Source organism: Myxocyprinus asiaticus, chromosome 25, assembly GCF_019703515.2.
Source record: "Myxocyprinus asiaticus isolate MX2 ecotype Aquarium Trade chromosome 25, UBuf_Myxa_2, whole genome shotgun sequence".
NCBI classification, from domain to species: domain Eukaryota; kingdom Metazoa; phylum Chordata; class Actinopteri; order Cypriniformes; family Catostomidae; genus Myxocyprinus; species Myxocyprinus asiaticus.
In genome coordinates, this window is record NC_059368.1 from 44764235 (window position 1) to 44779710 (window position 15476).

At 40.8% G+C, this 15476-nt stretch overlaps 1 protein-coding gene across 6 annotated transcripts in view; it reads right to left on the reverse strand.

The window, feature by feature from the left end:
• Positions 1-15476, reverse strand: part of LOC127415775 (receptor-type tyrosine-protein phosphatase kappa-like) — a 300986-nt gene that overhangs the window by 158020 nt on the left and 127490 nt on the right. For all 6 annotated transcript variants that reach the window (XM_051654679.1, XM_051654680.1, XM_051654681.1 and 3 more), the window contains 2 exons: positions 9130-9245; positions 2498-2672 (listed from right to left, as the gene is read on the reverse strand). In XM_051654679.1, coding sequence (XP_051510639.1) covers positions 2498-2672; positions 9130-9245 — 291 coding nt within the window. The remainder of the gene's footprint in view (positions 1-2497; positions 2673-9129; positions 9246-15476) is intronic.

Below are 15476 nucleotides of genomic sequence, written 5' to 3' on the forward strand. Positions count from 1 at the left end.
TCCATTTATTGCGGTTGCATGAGGAAATGCTGCTTTAGGTTTCCAAGCCACTGGTATCTATTAAAAACAGGGCGGTGCTTATTGACTGTTTACTTTCAAATCTTTCAAATTTCACAGAGCATGTCTTGTCAATTAATTTTATTTTCTACAAGTAAGAGGGGGCTAATGTCATTACTCTAAACGCAGAGCTCCCGTTGCTCTGCAGCGACAACTGTGTTCTTGTGTTGTTTGACTTTTTCTTTTTTTTTCTCCTCTTGCATCTTTCTTGCTGCAGCTGGGGGACACACAGATCAATACCTCTTCAGCGTAAGAATTCAACACTCAAATTTTCATTTGTTACAAAGCGGCTCCAAACAGCCGGGAGGGCCCGCTGTCGCCCTGCATTAGGGAGAGCGGGAGCTAATAAAGTACTAGCCTGAGGTCACACGTGACAATAGGCAACTCCGTGCCAGCTCCCATTAGCGCACGCACAAATCCATGGCCCAAAAATTTCTGCTGAAATTACCATCTTTGGGACTCTTGTAGCAGGATGTCAGCTGAGGAAGTGTGGCGGATATATCCGAGATGTCAGTGTGGCTGATACTCAACTGGCCCGAGCTGCTAACTTCACAACCCTGCTGCCCTCCGGCCGCTACTAACTATTCCACTTCTCTTGGAGTGGGCCCTGCACATGAGAAACTTCACACATCACTCGCTGGACAGAACACAGCGGCGGGCTTGGGTCTGGCACGCTCTTAAATAGAAGAGTTTCGGAAAAGTCACAAATAAAGACCCAATGATATTTGTTGCCATAAACAGGCTCTGCATATTAATATGGCATCACGCGCCCAATGGATATTCAAATTTGAATGCATTTGTATTATTTAGCAGTATTTAAAAAAGCAGATGGTCACTGTAACCATGGCTGTTTCTCCTAGATTTGAGCTGTTGATTTGGGTGATAAGAACCTAAAACTCATCAGTCAAACACAACTTTTATTACTGAAACACATAATTAAAGTTGAGGAAGTAAAGAGACAACACTAAAGTAAAGAGCTAAGAAAGGTCATGTGTTACAGTGATTTTACCATGTTCAGGTGTCTTGTCAGGCACAATTTGAAATGGAGCAAAATGTAAAAAAAATATAAAAAATAACTAAATAAAACATTTAAATACTAAAAAAATATTCTAAAACTGATCAAATATATATTTTTTTATAAAATAATGTTTTTATTTATTTATTTATTTATTTTACTGGTTGTAATAATAAAACATTTTCAGACAAGTAATATAATTCATTAGCCTAGCTGTTGGCTTTTTATAGTTGCCAAGCAATGTAATGATAAAAAAAAGAGACCAGCTATTAAAGGAATATTCCAGGATCTGTACAAGTTAAGCTCAATCAACAGCATTTATGGCGTAATGTTGATTACCATAAAAATGTATTTCAAATTTTACTTTAAAAAAGCAAAAATCTGTTCCAGTGAGACACTTACAATGGAAGTCAATGGGGTCAATTTGTGGAGGGCTTAAAGGCAGAAATGTGAAGCTTATCATTTTATAAAAGCACTTACATTAAGTCTTCTATTAAAAATTGTGTATTATTTCAGCTGTAAAGTTTTTTTAATCATCGTTATCAGTCTTTTTAGGTTTTTGCAGCATTTCGTCGTCATGGCAATGAAGTTGTAAAATTGTCTATAACTTTACACAGATGCGGTTAGTAAGTGATTTTATCACAGTAAAATCATGTTAACACACACATTGTTTATGTCTTGTGTCTATACTTTTGAAACAGTGAGTATTTTAATGTTTACAGATTGACCCCATTGACTTCCATTGTAAGTGCCTCATTGTAACCCAGATTTGTGCTTTTTATTTGCTTTTTTCAGCAAGTCGAAATCAATCTTTGTGAATAACAACATTATGCCACAAATGAGCTTAACTTATATTGAACCCAGAATATTCCTTTGACCTGAGTTTACAGGTCAGGGATTATATCTTCTAGTGGAAGAATGCAACAAAATGAATTTGCTGACTAAATTCTCATACAATACTAATAGTTTAATAAATATGTGGCTCTAAAACTTTTTGACTCCAAGGCCCCCCGAAAGCTCCCCCAAATGGGCCAAGATATTTCCTCTGGTACTTCTGTTGTAATGATGACAAAGCTGCTTGTTTTCAAATTCTATTAACCGAAACTAGGTCATAGTTACATGGTTTATTTTGTGATTCCAGAAGTTGTCATATGTTCTTCAATAAAAAAGTTGTTGCAGGGAGTTGTTGAATAAAAATAAGAAATATGATTAGTTTCCAAGTTTTAATGCTTTATTTTTAGCATTTTCCTTTTTTTTTTAGATTTATTATTGCAAGTTTGATTATCATATCATATAATATCGTATCATATCATATCATAGCTTATTCACTTATCAACTTATTTTAAGTAATCCTGAGGCCGCCATCCAAATTTGCTGATGTTCTCTAGTTGAGAAACACTGCGATAAATAACAACAACATTTTACCTCTGACAATGAGTCCTGCAAAGTTGGACACGCCGGATCCTCTCTCTGATTGGGTGACACATCGGTACAGGTCCTGGTCCTGACTGGTCACCTCTCTGAGTCGGAAGGAGGCTGCAAACTTCCTGTGGTTGATGTTTTTCTTCTCTGCCACTGGAATGTCATCTCCATTCCGCCGCTAGATATGCCACAAGAGAATGTGAAATAAAGGTATTTCAAATAAAACAATACATCATTTTTATTATAAATATAATATAATAAATATGATAATTCAGATATTTAGATTGACATATACTGCATTATTGTGGCAGGCAAGAAAAGCAGTAAAAACACAAAATATAAAAAATAAATAAATACAAAAAATTAAAAGTTTGTTTTATTCCTATATCACTGAACACAAGCCTACAGTCAACAGCAGGCTATATTGCAAGTTTGTCAATCTGTCTTGTTCTCACAGAACACATTCTTGTGCTCTGTCTGCACTATTTTTATTTGTCGGTCAATGTAGCCTACATATACTGTAGACTGTCGAGAAGAACGTGTCCTGTGTGAGTGGCTCTCATTTTGTGGCTGCGCTGCTTGTGAGGTTTGTTGAGGCGCGCTGACTGCCCCCTGCTGACACGCCTCATAAAAACACAACAATGCATACACTTCAAATAATTGCTGTGATGGTAGGAAAATAAATACTTTTATAACGAAATTTATTATGTTAACTTTTTACAGTGCTATTTTTTTATTTTATTGATTGCACTAAATTAATGTGCAAAATTGTCCGCCCTAGTTCAACCCCAATTCCAAAAATGTTAAGACAGTATGGAAAACGCTAATAACACAACAAAGGAGTGATTTTTAAATTACACTCACCCTGTGCTATATTGAAAGCACAACAACAACAACACATTATTTGCAAGTGACCCAATCCATGGGCACTCACACACCCCCATATCATGACAGACACTGGCTTTTGGACCTGATGTTGATAACTTGGATGGTCCTTTTCCTCTTTGGCCCAGAGAACACGACAGCTGTTTTTTCCAAAAACTATTTGAAATGTGGATTCATCGGACCACAAAACACGATTCCACTGTTCTACTTTCCATCTCAGATGAGACTGAGCCCAGAGAAGTCAGCGGCGCTTCTGGACAGTGTTGATGTATAGCTTCTCTTTTACACAGTAAAGCCTTAACTTAAATCTGTGGATGCAGTAGCAAATGGTGTTGACTGACAAAGGTTTACTAAAGTATTCCCGAGCTCATGTCATGATATCCGTTACTGACGAAAGATGGTTTTTAAGATCATGTGCATTCAGAAGTGGTTTTAGGCCTTGCCCTTTACGCACCAAGATTTGACCGGACTCCTTGAATCTTTTAACCATATTGTGCACTGTATAGTAAAAAATGCCCAAAATCCTTCCAATTTTGTCTTTGGTCGGCATTGTTCTCAAACTGCTGGATTATTTGCTGATGCATCTGTTGGTAAACTGGTGAGTCTCGACCCATCCTTGCCCTTGAAGGACTAGGCTATTTTTTCATTTTCTTAAATACTGTAACACGATTGCCTTACCTGTTTATCGTCACCTGTTTCACATCACCTTGTTATTTCAACTCGTCAGATTGATATTAGTCCTAAATTGCCCCAGTCTCAACCTTTTTGGAATGTGTTGCAGGCATCCATTTCAGAAAAAAAATATTCTTTATTCTGTGTTTGTTTGAATACAAGTCGACATACATTTAAAGATCACTACTTTTTTGTTTTAATTAGCATTTTCCATACTGTCCCAACTTTTTTGGAATTGAGGTTGTAATTAGCTTATTGTCAAGCTATAGCAATTGACAGAAAGGAGACGTGTTTGTGCTGAAAAGAATGGCAATGACTTAAATACACATAAGCCCAGCATTATACCAGCACACATTAGGTATGTAATTATTAGCCAAAATCAACCTTTGCCCCTGAATTTCTACTAAAACATTAATGACTCTTCTTAATTTATCTTTAATCTGTTTGGGACATTTGAATTGTAGATGTTTACTTATAAATGTAATGACTCCCCTGCTCTTACTTGAGCCAGCACTAAAGAAAACATGTCCACCCCATATCTTCCCAAATTTTTCAGCTTCCTGCGGAGAAAGATGCATTTCTTGAAGAAACACTATATCATATATCATATCTATCACTATAGAAAATAAATAACCTTCCTTCTTTTTATGGGGTGCCCCAACCCATTCACCCATCCCAAAAAAATAGATTGTGTGACAAAAATAAAATTATAAAGACTACATTCCAACACTGGTGCAGCAATCAACCCCCGAACTTCCCCCAGAACAAAAAACAAAAACAGAAAAAAGAAAAACATACACATTAACCCCGCGCACGACAGCGTCAAACGGTGTCCATCCCTCTAAACTCAAACAGTCCATGTATGCCTACAAGAGCCCCCGCGACAACTTTGCCGTCCGATTGCTCAAGTCCGGTGTTTCTATACAAACTTTGTAAGACAGAATTACATAATTACATACACAGAAGATAATCTATAAAACAAACTCCAGCCATTAGGCGGGATAAACACAAAGAACATGTAGATTCATCCACATGACTGTCCCGAAGGTGTGTTCCTCCACAAAACAAACTCCAGCCTCTTGGTTCTTCCAAGAAAGCCTTCCTTTACTCCTCGCCTCGCGTAACACGAGATCTTTATCAGATGATCTCAGAAATTTGGCCAGAATTGATCGGTGCCTGTCTCCTTCCGCGGATCTCCCGAGTCGGAACCCTGTGAGCTCACTCGATTTCCAGCTTATGGCCTGCTATGTCGAGCAAACTCGGGAAGAGCTCGTCTAGGAATTTCACCATATCTCTGCCTTCTTCGTTCTCAGGAATTCCAACAATTCGGAGGTTGTTTTGCAGATTAAGATTTTCAACTTTTCCCAAATGCGTTCCAAGTCTGTCTTGGTCGCTAGCGGATTAGCAGCTAATTCCCTCTCCGATGACTCCAGATAATTGATCCATTTCTTGACGTCCCCCATTCTTGTAACCAACTTAGAGAATTTCGTCTCCATGGCAATGATCGATCGACATATTACAGCAAGATCAACCAAGTCAGCAACGACCTTCATCAGCATTGCCGATATGCTTGACAGTTGACTCTCTCCCGCCGCACCGTCCAAACTGAGTGCCAGTCTGTGGCCCTGTCAGGGGTGTCAGCTTGAGCACGTGTCTTTTAATGTCTCCAGAGCCCGAGGATTTCGAATTCTTTGACATATTGTCTTCATAGAACAGTTATGGAACAGGGTGTATCGAATCTCACTGGTTTATGACACAAAAAGTATTAAAAACTAGCAAAGTGCGCAGAGCTCGCCGTTCACACATCCAACCCTTGCATGGCGCCATGCGACTCGTTAATATGCTTTATTAAAGAAGTGACGCTAATCACTGTCACTGCTAATCTGTGTGTGTGTGTGTGTGTGTGTGTGTGGTACAGAGGACAATTCATTAGCCCCTTTAACACTGTCATCTCTTATTAGTCAGAACCTCAACAGACAAGTACACTTGTACGCTTCTTCAGTTTTTCACCTCCTCGTCAATCAGAACAGAAAAGGTCACTTTTACTTTACACCTCACTTTGTCTTTGCTGTATGTAAACCCTTCTCATTAATCAAAATGAAAGGGCAGAAGCAGAGCTTCACCTGAATGAAAGCGTGCATGCAAATGGAGACCGCTGACACAGATATCATTAAAGGCGGGCGTACACGGTGTGATTTTCGGCTGTCGTGCGAGCTCCCGACCGACTTTTTCTAGTCGGGAGAGATTGCGTGGAAATAGTTGGTGCTCGTGTGGTCACGGCTCACATTGTGTGAGAGGAATTACGAGTGGAGCCGAGTGGCTTACGAGCAGCTCACGACCTCCCGATAATTTTTAAAACTGTCTAAAAAATTCGGCCGCTGTCGGCTTGAATTCGTGAGGTGTGGCCGGTTGAACAAGCCGATTTGGCAATCTACCTGAAGTTGACCAATCAGGAGAAGGTGTTACAACTCACACGATCAATGAAAACTGAGTGTTCATGAAGCTTTTACAAATTTGGAGAAAATGGTCATGTTAAAACTGTGTTTTCCCATATTATTCATGACCACATCATTGGGAATGATTCTACAGAAATGCCATGCTGTTCTCTGCTCTTCAAACAAATCATTTGCCATACGGGTTGCGCTAGAAAACAATCTTTATCACTCTGACGGAGTTTAACATTTCCATTATGGTCTTTTTTTCATTCATCATACTTGCATTCATTTCAGTTCTAGGGCTTAATTTAGGGGGATATAGCATCTGTTATAATTGTATATGCACACGATAGTGGATATGTGATTAACTCTCCAAGTGCGAGTCTATTAAAACAAAGGACTTCTAGGTTGAAGTTCTACCTGTCAATCAACCGCTGTGCTAAAACAAGATTTTTAAACTTTGCTGTGTGTGGCTTTAAAGCGCATTTACATGGACAAGGCCTCACAGATCTTCTTCAGAATGTCTGCTATCAACATGCAAGCTGTGACACAGATGAGGAGTAGCCAACATCTAAAGCTGAATAATACAGATAGTCAACTTCACTAAAATAACTCATCATGTCATGTTTGCGCTTAGATTACATCCAAGTATAACCGACAGAAATTGTGTGCAAATTTTATGCACTTTCTTTTTAATTTGTACATTTTGTGCACTTTATTATCATGCAGTAACTGGCAGCAGCAACACACTGACGTTATAATTGATGTATGCAGTCATGAAATCACATGACCTCCCTTCAAAATCTCAATCTGTTAAATGTTGGACAGCATTTGTAAAAAGTATCCTTTTTTTTAAATCTGCAGATGTTTTCAGCTAATGCAGCCCCTGGCCACGTCAGTCATCTTTTTTATTTCTAAATCGTAAGCTACGAGGAATTAAAGCAAATTCCTCCTCTGGTTTAGCGCGAAAATTCATGTGATTGCTCCGGAATTTGTCAGGTCGTAAAGTCGTGTTGTGTACGATTGCACCTGTACGATTATCAGATAAACTGACTCGTAACGTGTGCAGGGGCTCACAACCTCCCGAGTGTCAGAACACGCTGACGTCCGGCTTAAGAGAGCAGGGTTTTCCTCCAGGAAGAATAAAGTGAGAAAATTTGAGGGGCACAAGAGCAAATGGTCTCCATGTGACATGTTCCGTTTGAATGAAGTGGGCAGCCTCTCTCTAGCCTGCTTGATTAGTAACTGTGGTTATATTTACCCACTGATCATTAATCCGAGATAGAGATTCCAAAACTGATGAAATTCTTTGAGTATGGTGAAATCAAACTTTAAAAAAAAACCAGAATTGTTTGCTGCCGTACGTGTCTTGAGCATGACATTCCCAGCCAATTAAGGTGAACTCCATCTTACTGAAAGCTTGTGTTTGATCAAAAGCATTGCATGTGTTAAAAATGCACTCATAGACAACAGTCACGCTAAGGTCTGTTTCAACGGAACCCAAAGTGTAGCTATCGATTGCTTAAATGATCTGGATTCAGTCAGATTTGGTGAACAGAAAGTGCTGTTTGTGCCACTTTGTGTAACTTGCATCAAGTCTGAAAGATGTCATTTTTCTATCAATGCTATTTCATGGAAGCATATATTGTAAAAAATACATGTTAATAAATAGGTCTACAGTGCGTTGTCACCACATTTTCTGCTTATATGTTGCATACTCAACACTGACACAAGTGGAGATTTAGTGGGCATTACTAGTGTTAACTGTCTTTTTCTACCATCAGTTTTACTGTTATAGTGGAGCAACAGTTTGAAAAGAATCTCAGTTAATAAAGCTACCTGAATAATAACACATTAAACACAATTTACATCTGGTATTATGCATACTGGCCGATCCAATTACAAGTGGACGAGAGAGACACATCGCTGTTTAATCTGGTCGTATCGTTCGTCTCTTTTGACCACTTGAGTTCAGATTTCAAGTGGAGGATCTCTGAATATATGACAACATACATGACTCACTACGTCAGTGTTTTACTGCATGAAAATAAAATACAAGACAGAAAATGAAAAGGAAAGCGCAAAAAAAGGTGGACCGACACATTGCGGCAAAGTTTAACTCTTGTTTTAGCGCATCAGTTGATTGACAGCCGAGTAGGCGGTGCTTCACTGCTGTTCGAGTGTATTCGAACGAATATGCATTTACACTATGAGCCCAATGTGGTTACAGACGTTTTCGACCACATTTGACCACCTCTAAATGTGGCTGAAGTGGACAAATCTCAAAACATTTTGGACCCCTTTAGCGTTGTCCCATTTCAAACAGATCGCCCAAAACGCCTCATAATACCAGGTGTATAAACAGGGCCTCCAACATTTAAATGGAACTACAGCGCCCCCTTGAGTACTAAAGTTTATTACCGCTAGAGCAACGCATGAGCGCACGTTCAGTATGTTCAATGCCAAGCATTTTGCATACTTGAATACTCTACATATGTGTCTGGAAAAACAAACATGCATTTTACAGGCAGAGTAAATACATTAGATTATGGAAGTATTTTTTGAAAGTATAGGTTAACCATGTGCAGCATATACAGACAAAAATAATATATTGTTTCAGTCAATGACAGCAAAAGTTCCCACCTGCAGCCAGAGTTTGTTGTTGACCGCGTCTCGGACAGTGGCGATGCACTGGAAGGTGGCGTTCTGCCCGGCGTTAACCTCCACATTCCCCAAACGCAGGAAATGAGGGGATTTATCTGCATGGGAAGGTAAAGACAGCAACACATGACATCACAGTTCTCAAATACCTTAATACTCAAACTCAAAAGCGTACCACTCCCAAAACAGTGATGTTGATGCAAGGAATGGTAAAGGTGTAATACAAATCCAGAACACACACACACACACACACACACACACACACACTGCTGACTGTTTCAGGTGAACACAGGAAATGCATGGATTGTTTTAAAAACAGCATTAGGTGTGGTGTGGCATAGTCAGTGCAATAAAACTGAAGCTTCAATTCCCTGAATTATCAGTATTGTGCCGTGATACTAAAGTATTTGAAAATCAGTGATTATAAGTTTAAAATGCTAAGTTTATTGCAAAATATTCAGATATAATTATGTAACTTGCAATGCTTCATGGGAGTGGATGGTCACTGTTAAGCTCTTTTCCACAATTTACATTTCCATGGTAGCAGTGACTCTGATTGGTGGATCTCTCTTCAGGATTATGGCTAATGCAGTTTTGCAAATGTAATGTAATGCATTTAAAAAAACAAAACAATTTTTTTATCTGAAATAGAAAACACACTGACTTGTAGACTTGCAACTCTTCATCGATATCAAAATTAATTTCGTTTTATTTCTTTTTTATTTCTTTCCTTATTCCATTTCTCTTTTCTTGTTTCTTTTCTTTATCTTTTTGTCTTTTATTGTTCCTTAATTTCTTTATAAAATAAGAACTTAATTGATTTCCTTCAAACTTTGATTTGTGGGAAGTACTTTGTACAAGCCCTTTAGGGCTTTTTCTACTTTCCCAGCACTAATATTGTTTTAGTTTTGTATTTTCTTTAATTCTGCTTCTGTTTCATTTGTGTGCAAATAAAAATAAATAAATAAATAAAATATATATACAGTATATTTACAGAAAATGAATGGGATATTTACTTCCGGAACAGAATGTTGCTCTCTATACTACACTAAAACACCCAGTGCTCAAACCCATCTTCCCCAATGTGACTCTAAAGGCAAAACATGGTATTTTTTTTCTCTGTGTCAGTTCATCATCCGCTCTCCTTCTTTAGTTGAATTATACTGAGTGTTCATTTGTCAGCTCTGGGGTTATCTGCTCAATTAGCCCAAAGACTCGAGCAGAAATAAGGTAAGGAACTGCAAATAAGATGGCATAAGATGAAATAAGATCTGTCTGATATGAGTTTCTGACAAAAACAAAAACTATCTGAGAGCAGAACACACTCTTAACAGAGTCTCTGCTTTTTGTGTCAACTGCCACAACTCAAAACGTCCTACTAGTCCACCCAGACCATTCCCTGAAACTAAATGACATCAAAACCATCCGCTGATTTAGACCTATTCAGTGTTCAGCAACACTGGTGAAAGCGTTATTACTCATTACAAATGCTATGGGTCATTCCTACAATTCGGTGGCTGTTGTTATACATTTGTGGTATTTATAATGTTTAATTTCACTTGATTACAATTTTAATAGGCTTGGTAAAAAGAATAAAGACTATTTATCATGTTACACACTGCTGTGGGCCTAAAAGTCAAATGTAAAATAATTGACGACATATTTAATAATTGCACTAGTGTCATTTCCTCATGTTCCGATGTCAATCACAAAAAGGTGCTAAATCACTAGATTTATTAAGTTGAAGAGATTTGCATTCCCTCACAAACATGTACTCATTTGTGGTGAATGTGTCATTTTAACACTGATAGTGGAAGTTTTGTTGTGTGTCCACCCAGTCATAATACTGTGACTTTAATTTAAGATCTATGTTATATTTATGATCTATGCCATTCATCAACATTAATTTATAATTTTATTAAAAATATATTTTACTTTAGAGTTATTTTAGAGTTTTATTTGAGAGTTTTAGAGTTATTTAAAGAGCATAAATCCTTTCTAGTGTGATACGTGTTCAAGCATAACATGTCCACTCTGTTATGAGAAGATCTGGGGAATATTATTGAACTTTTAAAATGTCAAAGTTTACAAATATGTCTACTAGATATCATTCACAGACCACGTAGTGGCTCATTTATCCACTGAATGTCCACCCTGTTATTGTCCACACTGACGGCCATTTAATCGGACGGACATCTCAACTGTCCTTCAGCTTGACCTATAATATCTTTAATACTGTATGTCCCTTTTAAAACAAAACAAAGATACTTAAGTGGTTAAGTGCATGTTTAATTCTTCTAAAGTTTCAAAGCTGAAATGTCAGTGAATGAATGAGAAGTCTTAAAAAGTTACAGTAGCAAAAATACCTGATTAATCGAAAGAATCACAGAGAGTGTGGAAAAGGCTCTCAAACAAACTGAATTCTGACTGTTTTTGGTGCAAGAAATCTCGACTCCATCAGAATTTCCCCTGGATTTCAGGGGGAAAAAACTGCATCGACAAACATGCTGAATTTGGCCCTTTAACGTCAGATTTATTACATGAGGTGCACAGAGACAGTATTTGCTTCTTTCTTAAATTGTATATGATCTTTTACATCTTAATTGTCTATACTTAAGCTGAAACATTCCTCGATAATAGTGTCAGGCACTACTATAACTCTCTCTGCAGAAAATCACTGCACTTCCATATGGAGCAGACAGTCCCGAATCATACAGTAATACATCAGTATAGTTTCTGATCCGGTGCCTTCCAAATAGATGGTCTTTGAACACAGGAAACGCTCTGCCAGAACACTGCCAGAACTGACTTGCAACAAACCCCTCCTTCATCTCCTTCTCTCCCAACATCATTTTTAATAAGATGTCATCCGCGATCAGGGATCGGAGTGCTGAAGATTCATTAGTAGGGTTCAGAGGGAATATAATCCGTGTTTGGAGTGGCAGTAATCCCTGTGCTTCTGTGGATGTGCCGTTAATTGGGAATACCTGTTACATTATCATGCCTAAGCTCTGATCCCAGTGAGACGGACACACTACACACCAGGAATCCCACACCTTTAAACCCCATAAACTTCTCCATTTGTGTATACTGTATAAAGATTATGAAAGTGTATTTAATCCAGATTGCAATGTCTAACCGATTAAATCTTTTACAAGGATTTTGTTAATAAATGAAATTTACTTCAATGAAATTTCCATGACTTTTAAAGATTTTATTTATTTTCATGATTTTTAAGATTTGACTAATTCTATGGAAATCACAATTTTTCAAAATCGGTTATATGTCCAGGTTTTGTATGACTGTGGGAACTCAAATGTGTGAAGCTAGCACCACTGTGTCCGCTTGAGCTAATCTGCAGAGACAGTGCTCTGAATCACACATTAATAATCACTTAAAATTATATGTACATTGCTGACATTTCGAGTGCTGGACTCAGGAGCGAGTGTCTGTGCGTGTGCGTCGGGTGATTGTACCGTCACTTGATCTCGAAATGCTTCATGTTAAGTACTGTTCTTGGCATGTAATAAGGGCTAATTATACATCGGACAAACTTCAGGGGCTTGACGTGTCAGAGAGGACAATTTCAACCGCAATGTGGCAGTCGCACTCTTCAGCAGAGCCGTAGCTCTCTGTATCGGTCATTTATTGCTTATGCTAATGCATTAATTTTTTAAATGAAGGTCTCATTAAAACAGAATTGGAAACTTTTTTATCAGGCCTTCATCACTTATTTTTGAAACTTTTCAAAGGTCTTTTATGCATAGATTTGACTGTTTTAGCCTTCTGACCAAGACTTTCAAAATTAAACTATGGAAATCCACTATAAAATACATTTAAAAATCTAAATCTAAATAAAGAGTGAAATAAGCAGAAACCATTTCAATATATATTGTGTGAAAATGATTTCTATAAATTTTTCAAAATAAATGACTACTGTCCCGCAGTTGTGGAGTCATTTCCACCACATACATTTTTTTGTCCCTAATAAAGTTTCCCCTTCTGTCATTCACTCGACGTTGTGTCGATGAAGTGACACTAGGGGTCGTTCCTAGGAGCCCCAGACATCTCTGATCTTTGAGAAAAAGCCAATGAGAATTTGCATGCAACTCCCCCGGACATACGGGTCCATTCATCGCTCTTGCGAGCTGTTGGTCTTACGGTGCATTACAGCGGTTCTCTCCCTCTTGCACCGGCATTGTGCAGAGTACATCCCTGGGCGCTTCAACGGCAAAAAAAAAAAAAAAAAAAGTATATTTTCTCTCTAAAAGAGAATATTTCCAACTAAAAGAGTGGCACTCATGAAAGCGTCTTTTTCAAGATGCCTTTTCGTTTGATTATCCTTCCTGGTTGCGGTCGCTATCTCTCTGCTTCTGACGGCCACGATCGCTGTATCTCGTGTTTGGGTGCTTCCCATGTGGAGACATCGTTCGTGGATGGTTCATGTCCTCATTGCGAGAACATGACCATGGCTACGTTGCGGTTGCGGCTTTCTTTCCTCAGCTGGTGACCATGCTTGCCCGGGCAGCCACGAGTGACGGGCTGGAGTGGAACCTTCCGCTCCTCCCCGAACCCTCGCGGCTCGACGATTGGTTCCTGGGGCCGGAGCGCCGCTCACGGACATGCTCCGCCCCCCGTTCTTTTCTTCCCGGAAGTGCATGAGGAGCTTACACGGTCATGGCAGGCACCTTTTACTGCCCGCACCCGATTTGCGAACTCCTCCGCTCTCACTACCCTTGACGGTGGGGCGGCGAGGGGGTACTCGGCGATTCCTCGGGTGGATCAGGCGGTCGCGGTGCACTTGTGCCCGCAGAGCGCCGCCACCTGGTGGAGTCATCCGAGGCTCCTGTCCAGGGCCTGTAGGCTCACGTCGTCACTGACAGCTAAAGCCTACGGCGCTGCTGGACGTGCCACCTCCGCCCTGCATGCCATGGTTCTCCTGCAGGTGCACCAAGCCAAGGCAAGAACTGCACGAGGGTAGTTCTGACCTGGGATTAATTCAGGAACTGCGGTCAGCGACCGACCTTGCCCTCCAGGCGACTCTCGGGCAGGCGATGTCCACCTTAGTGGTCCAGGAACGCCGCCTTTGGCTCAACCTGGTCGAGTCGAGAGAGGCTGACAAGACGTCTCCTCACGTGTTGGTCCGGACGGACAACACAGTGACAGTTGCGTACATCAACCGCCAAGGCAGTCTACGCTCTCGTCGAATGTCGCAACTTGCCTGCCGTCTCCTCCTCTGGAGTCAGCAGTGGCTCAAGTCGCTGCGAGCCAACCTCAACAGCACAGCAGACACGCTGTCACGGCAGGTCACGCTCAGGGGAGAGTGGAGACTCCACCCTCAGGTGGTCCAGCTGATCTGGAGTAGATTCGGTGAAGCGCAGATGGACCTGTTCGCTTCCCGGGAATCCTCCCACTGCCCGCTCTGATATTCTCTGACCGAGGCTCCCCACTGCACAGACGCAATGGCACACAGCTGGCCCCTGGGGCTGCACAAGTATGCGTTTCCCCCAGTGAGCCTACTTGCACAGACGTTGTGCAAGTTCAGGGAGGACGTGGAGCAGGTCATCCTAGTGGCACATTATTGGCCCACCCGGACTTGGTTCTCGGACCTCACGCTCCTCGCGACAGCAGGTGAATTCCCCTGAGGAAGGACCTTCTTTCTCAGGGACAGGGCACCATCTGGCACCCATGACCAGACCTCTGGAATCTCCATGTCTGGCCCTTGGACAGGACGTGGAAGATTTAAGTGGCCTACCACCGGCAGTGGTAGACATGATCATTCAGGCCAGGGCTCCCTCGACGAGGCACCTGTATGACCTGAAGTGGTGTCTGTTCGCTAAGTGGTGTTCTTCCCGACGCAAAGACCCCCAGAGATGCGCAGTCAGATCAGTGCTTTCCTTTCTGCAGGAGAGGCTGGAGGGGCGGCTGTCCCCCTCCACCTTGAAAGTGTATGTAGCTGCTATATCGGCACATCACGATGCAGTTGACGGTAAGTATTTGGGGAAGCACGACTTGATCGTCAGGTTCCTGAGAGGCGCGAGGAGGTTAACCCCCCCAGACCACGCCTCGTTCCCTCTTGGGACCTCTCAGTGGTCCTTCAGGGTCTACGGTGAGCTCCATTTGACTCCGGGTGACTCTCACGTGATCCTGAGACCCCGACCAGGCTTTATGCCCAAGGTCCCCACGACCCCGTTCAGGGATCAGGTGGTGAACCTGTAAGCACTGCCCCAGGAGGAGGCAGACCCAGCCTTGGCGTTGCTGTGTCTGATGCGTGCTTTGCGCATCTACTTGGATCGCATGCAGAGCTTTAGAAGCTCCAAGTAGCTCTT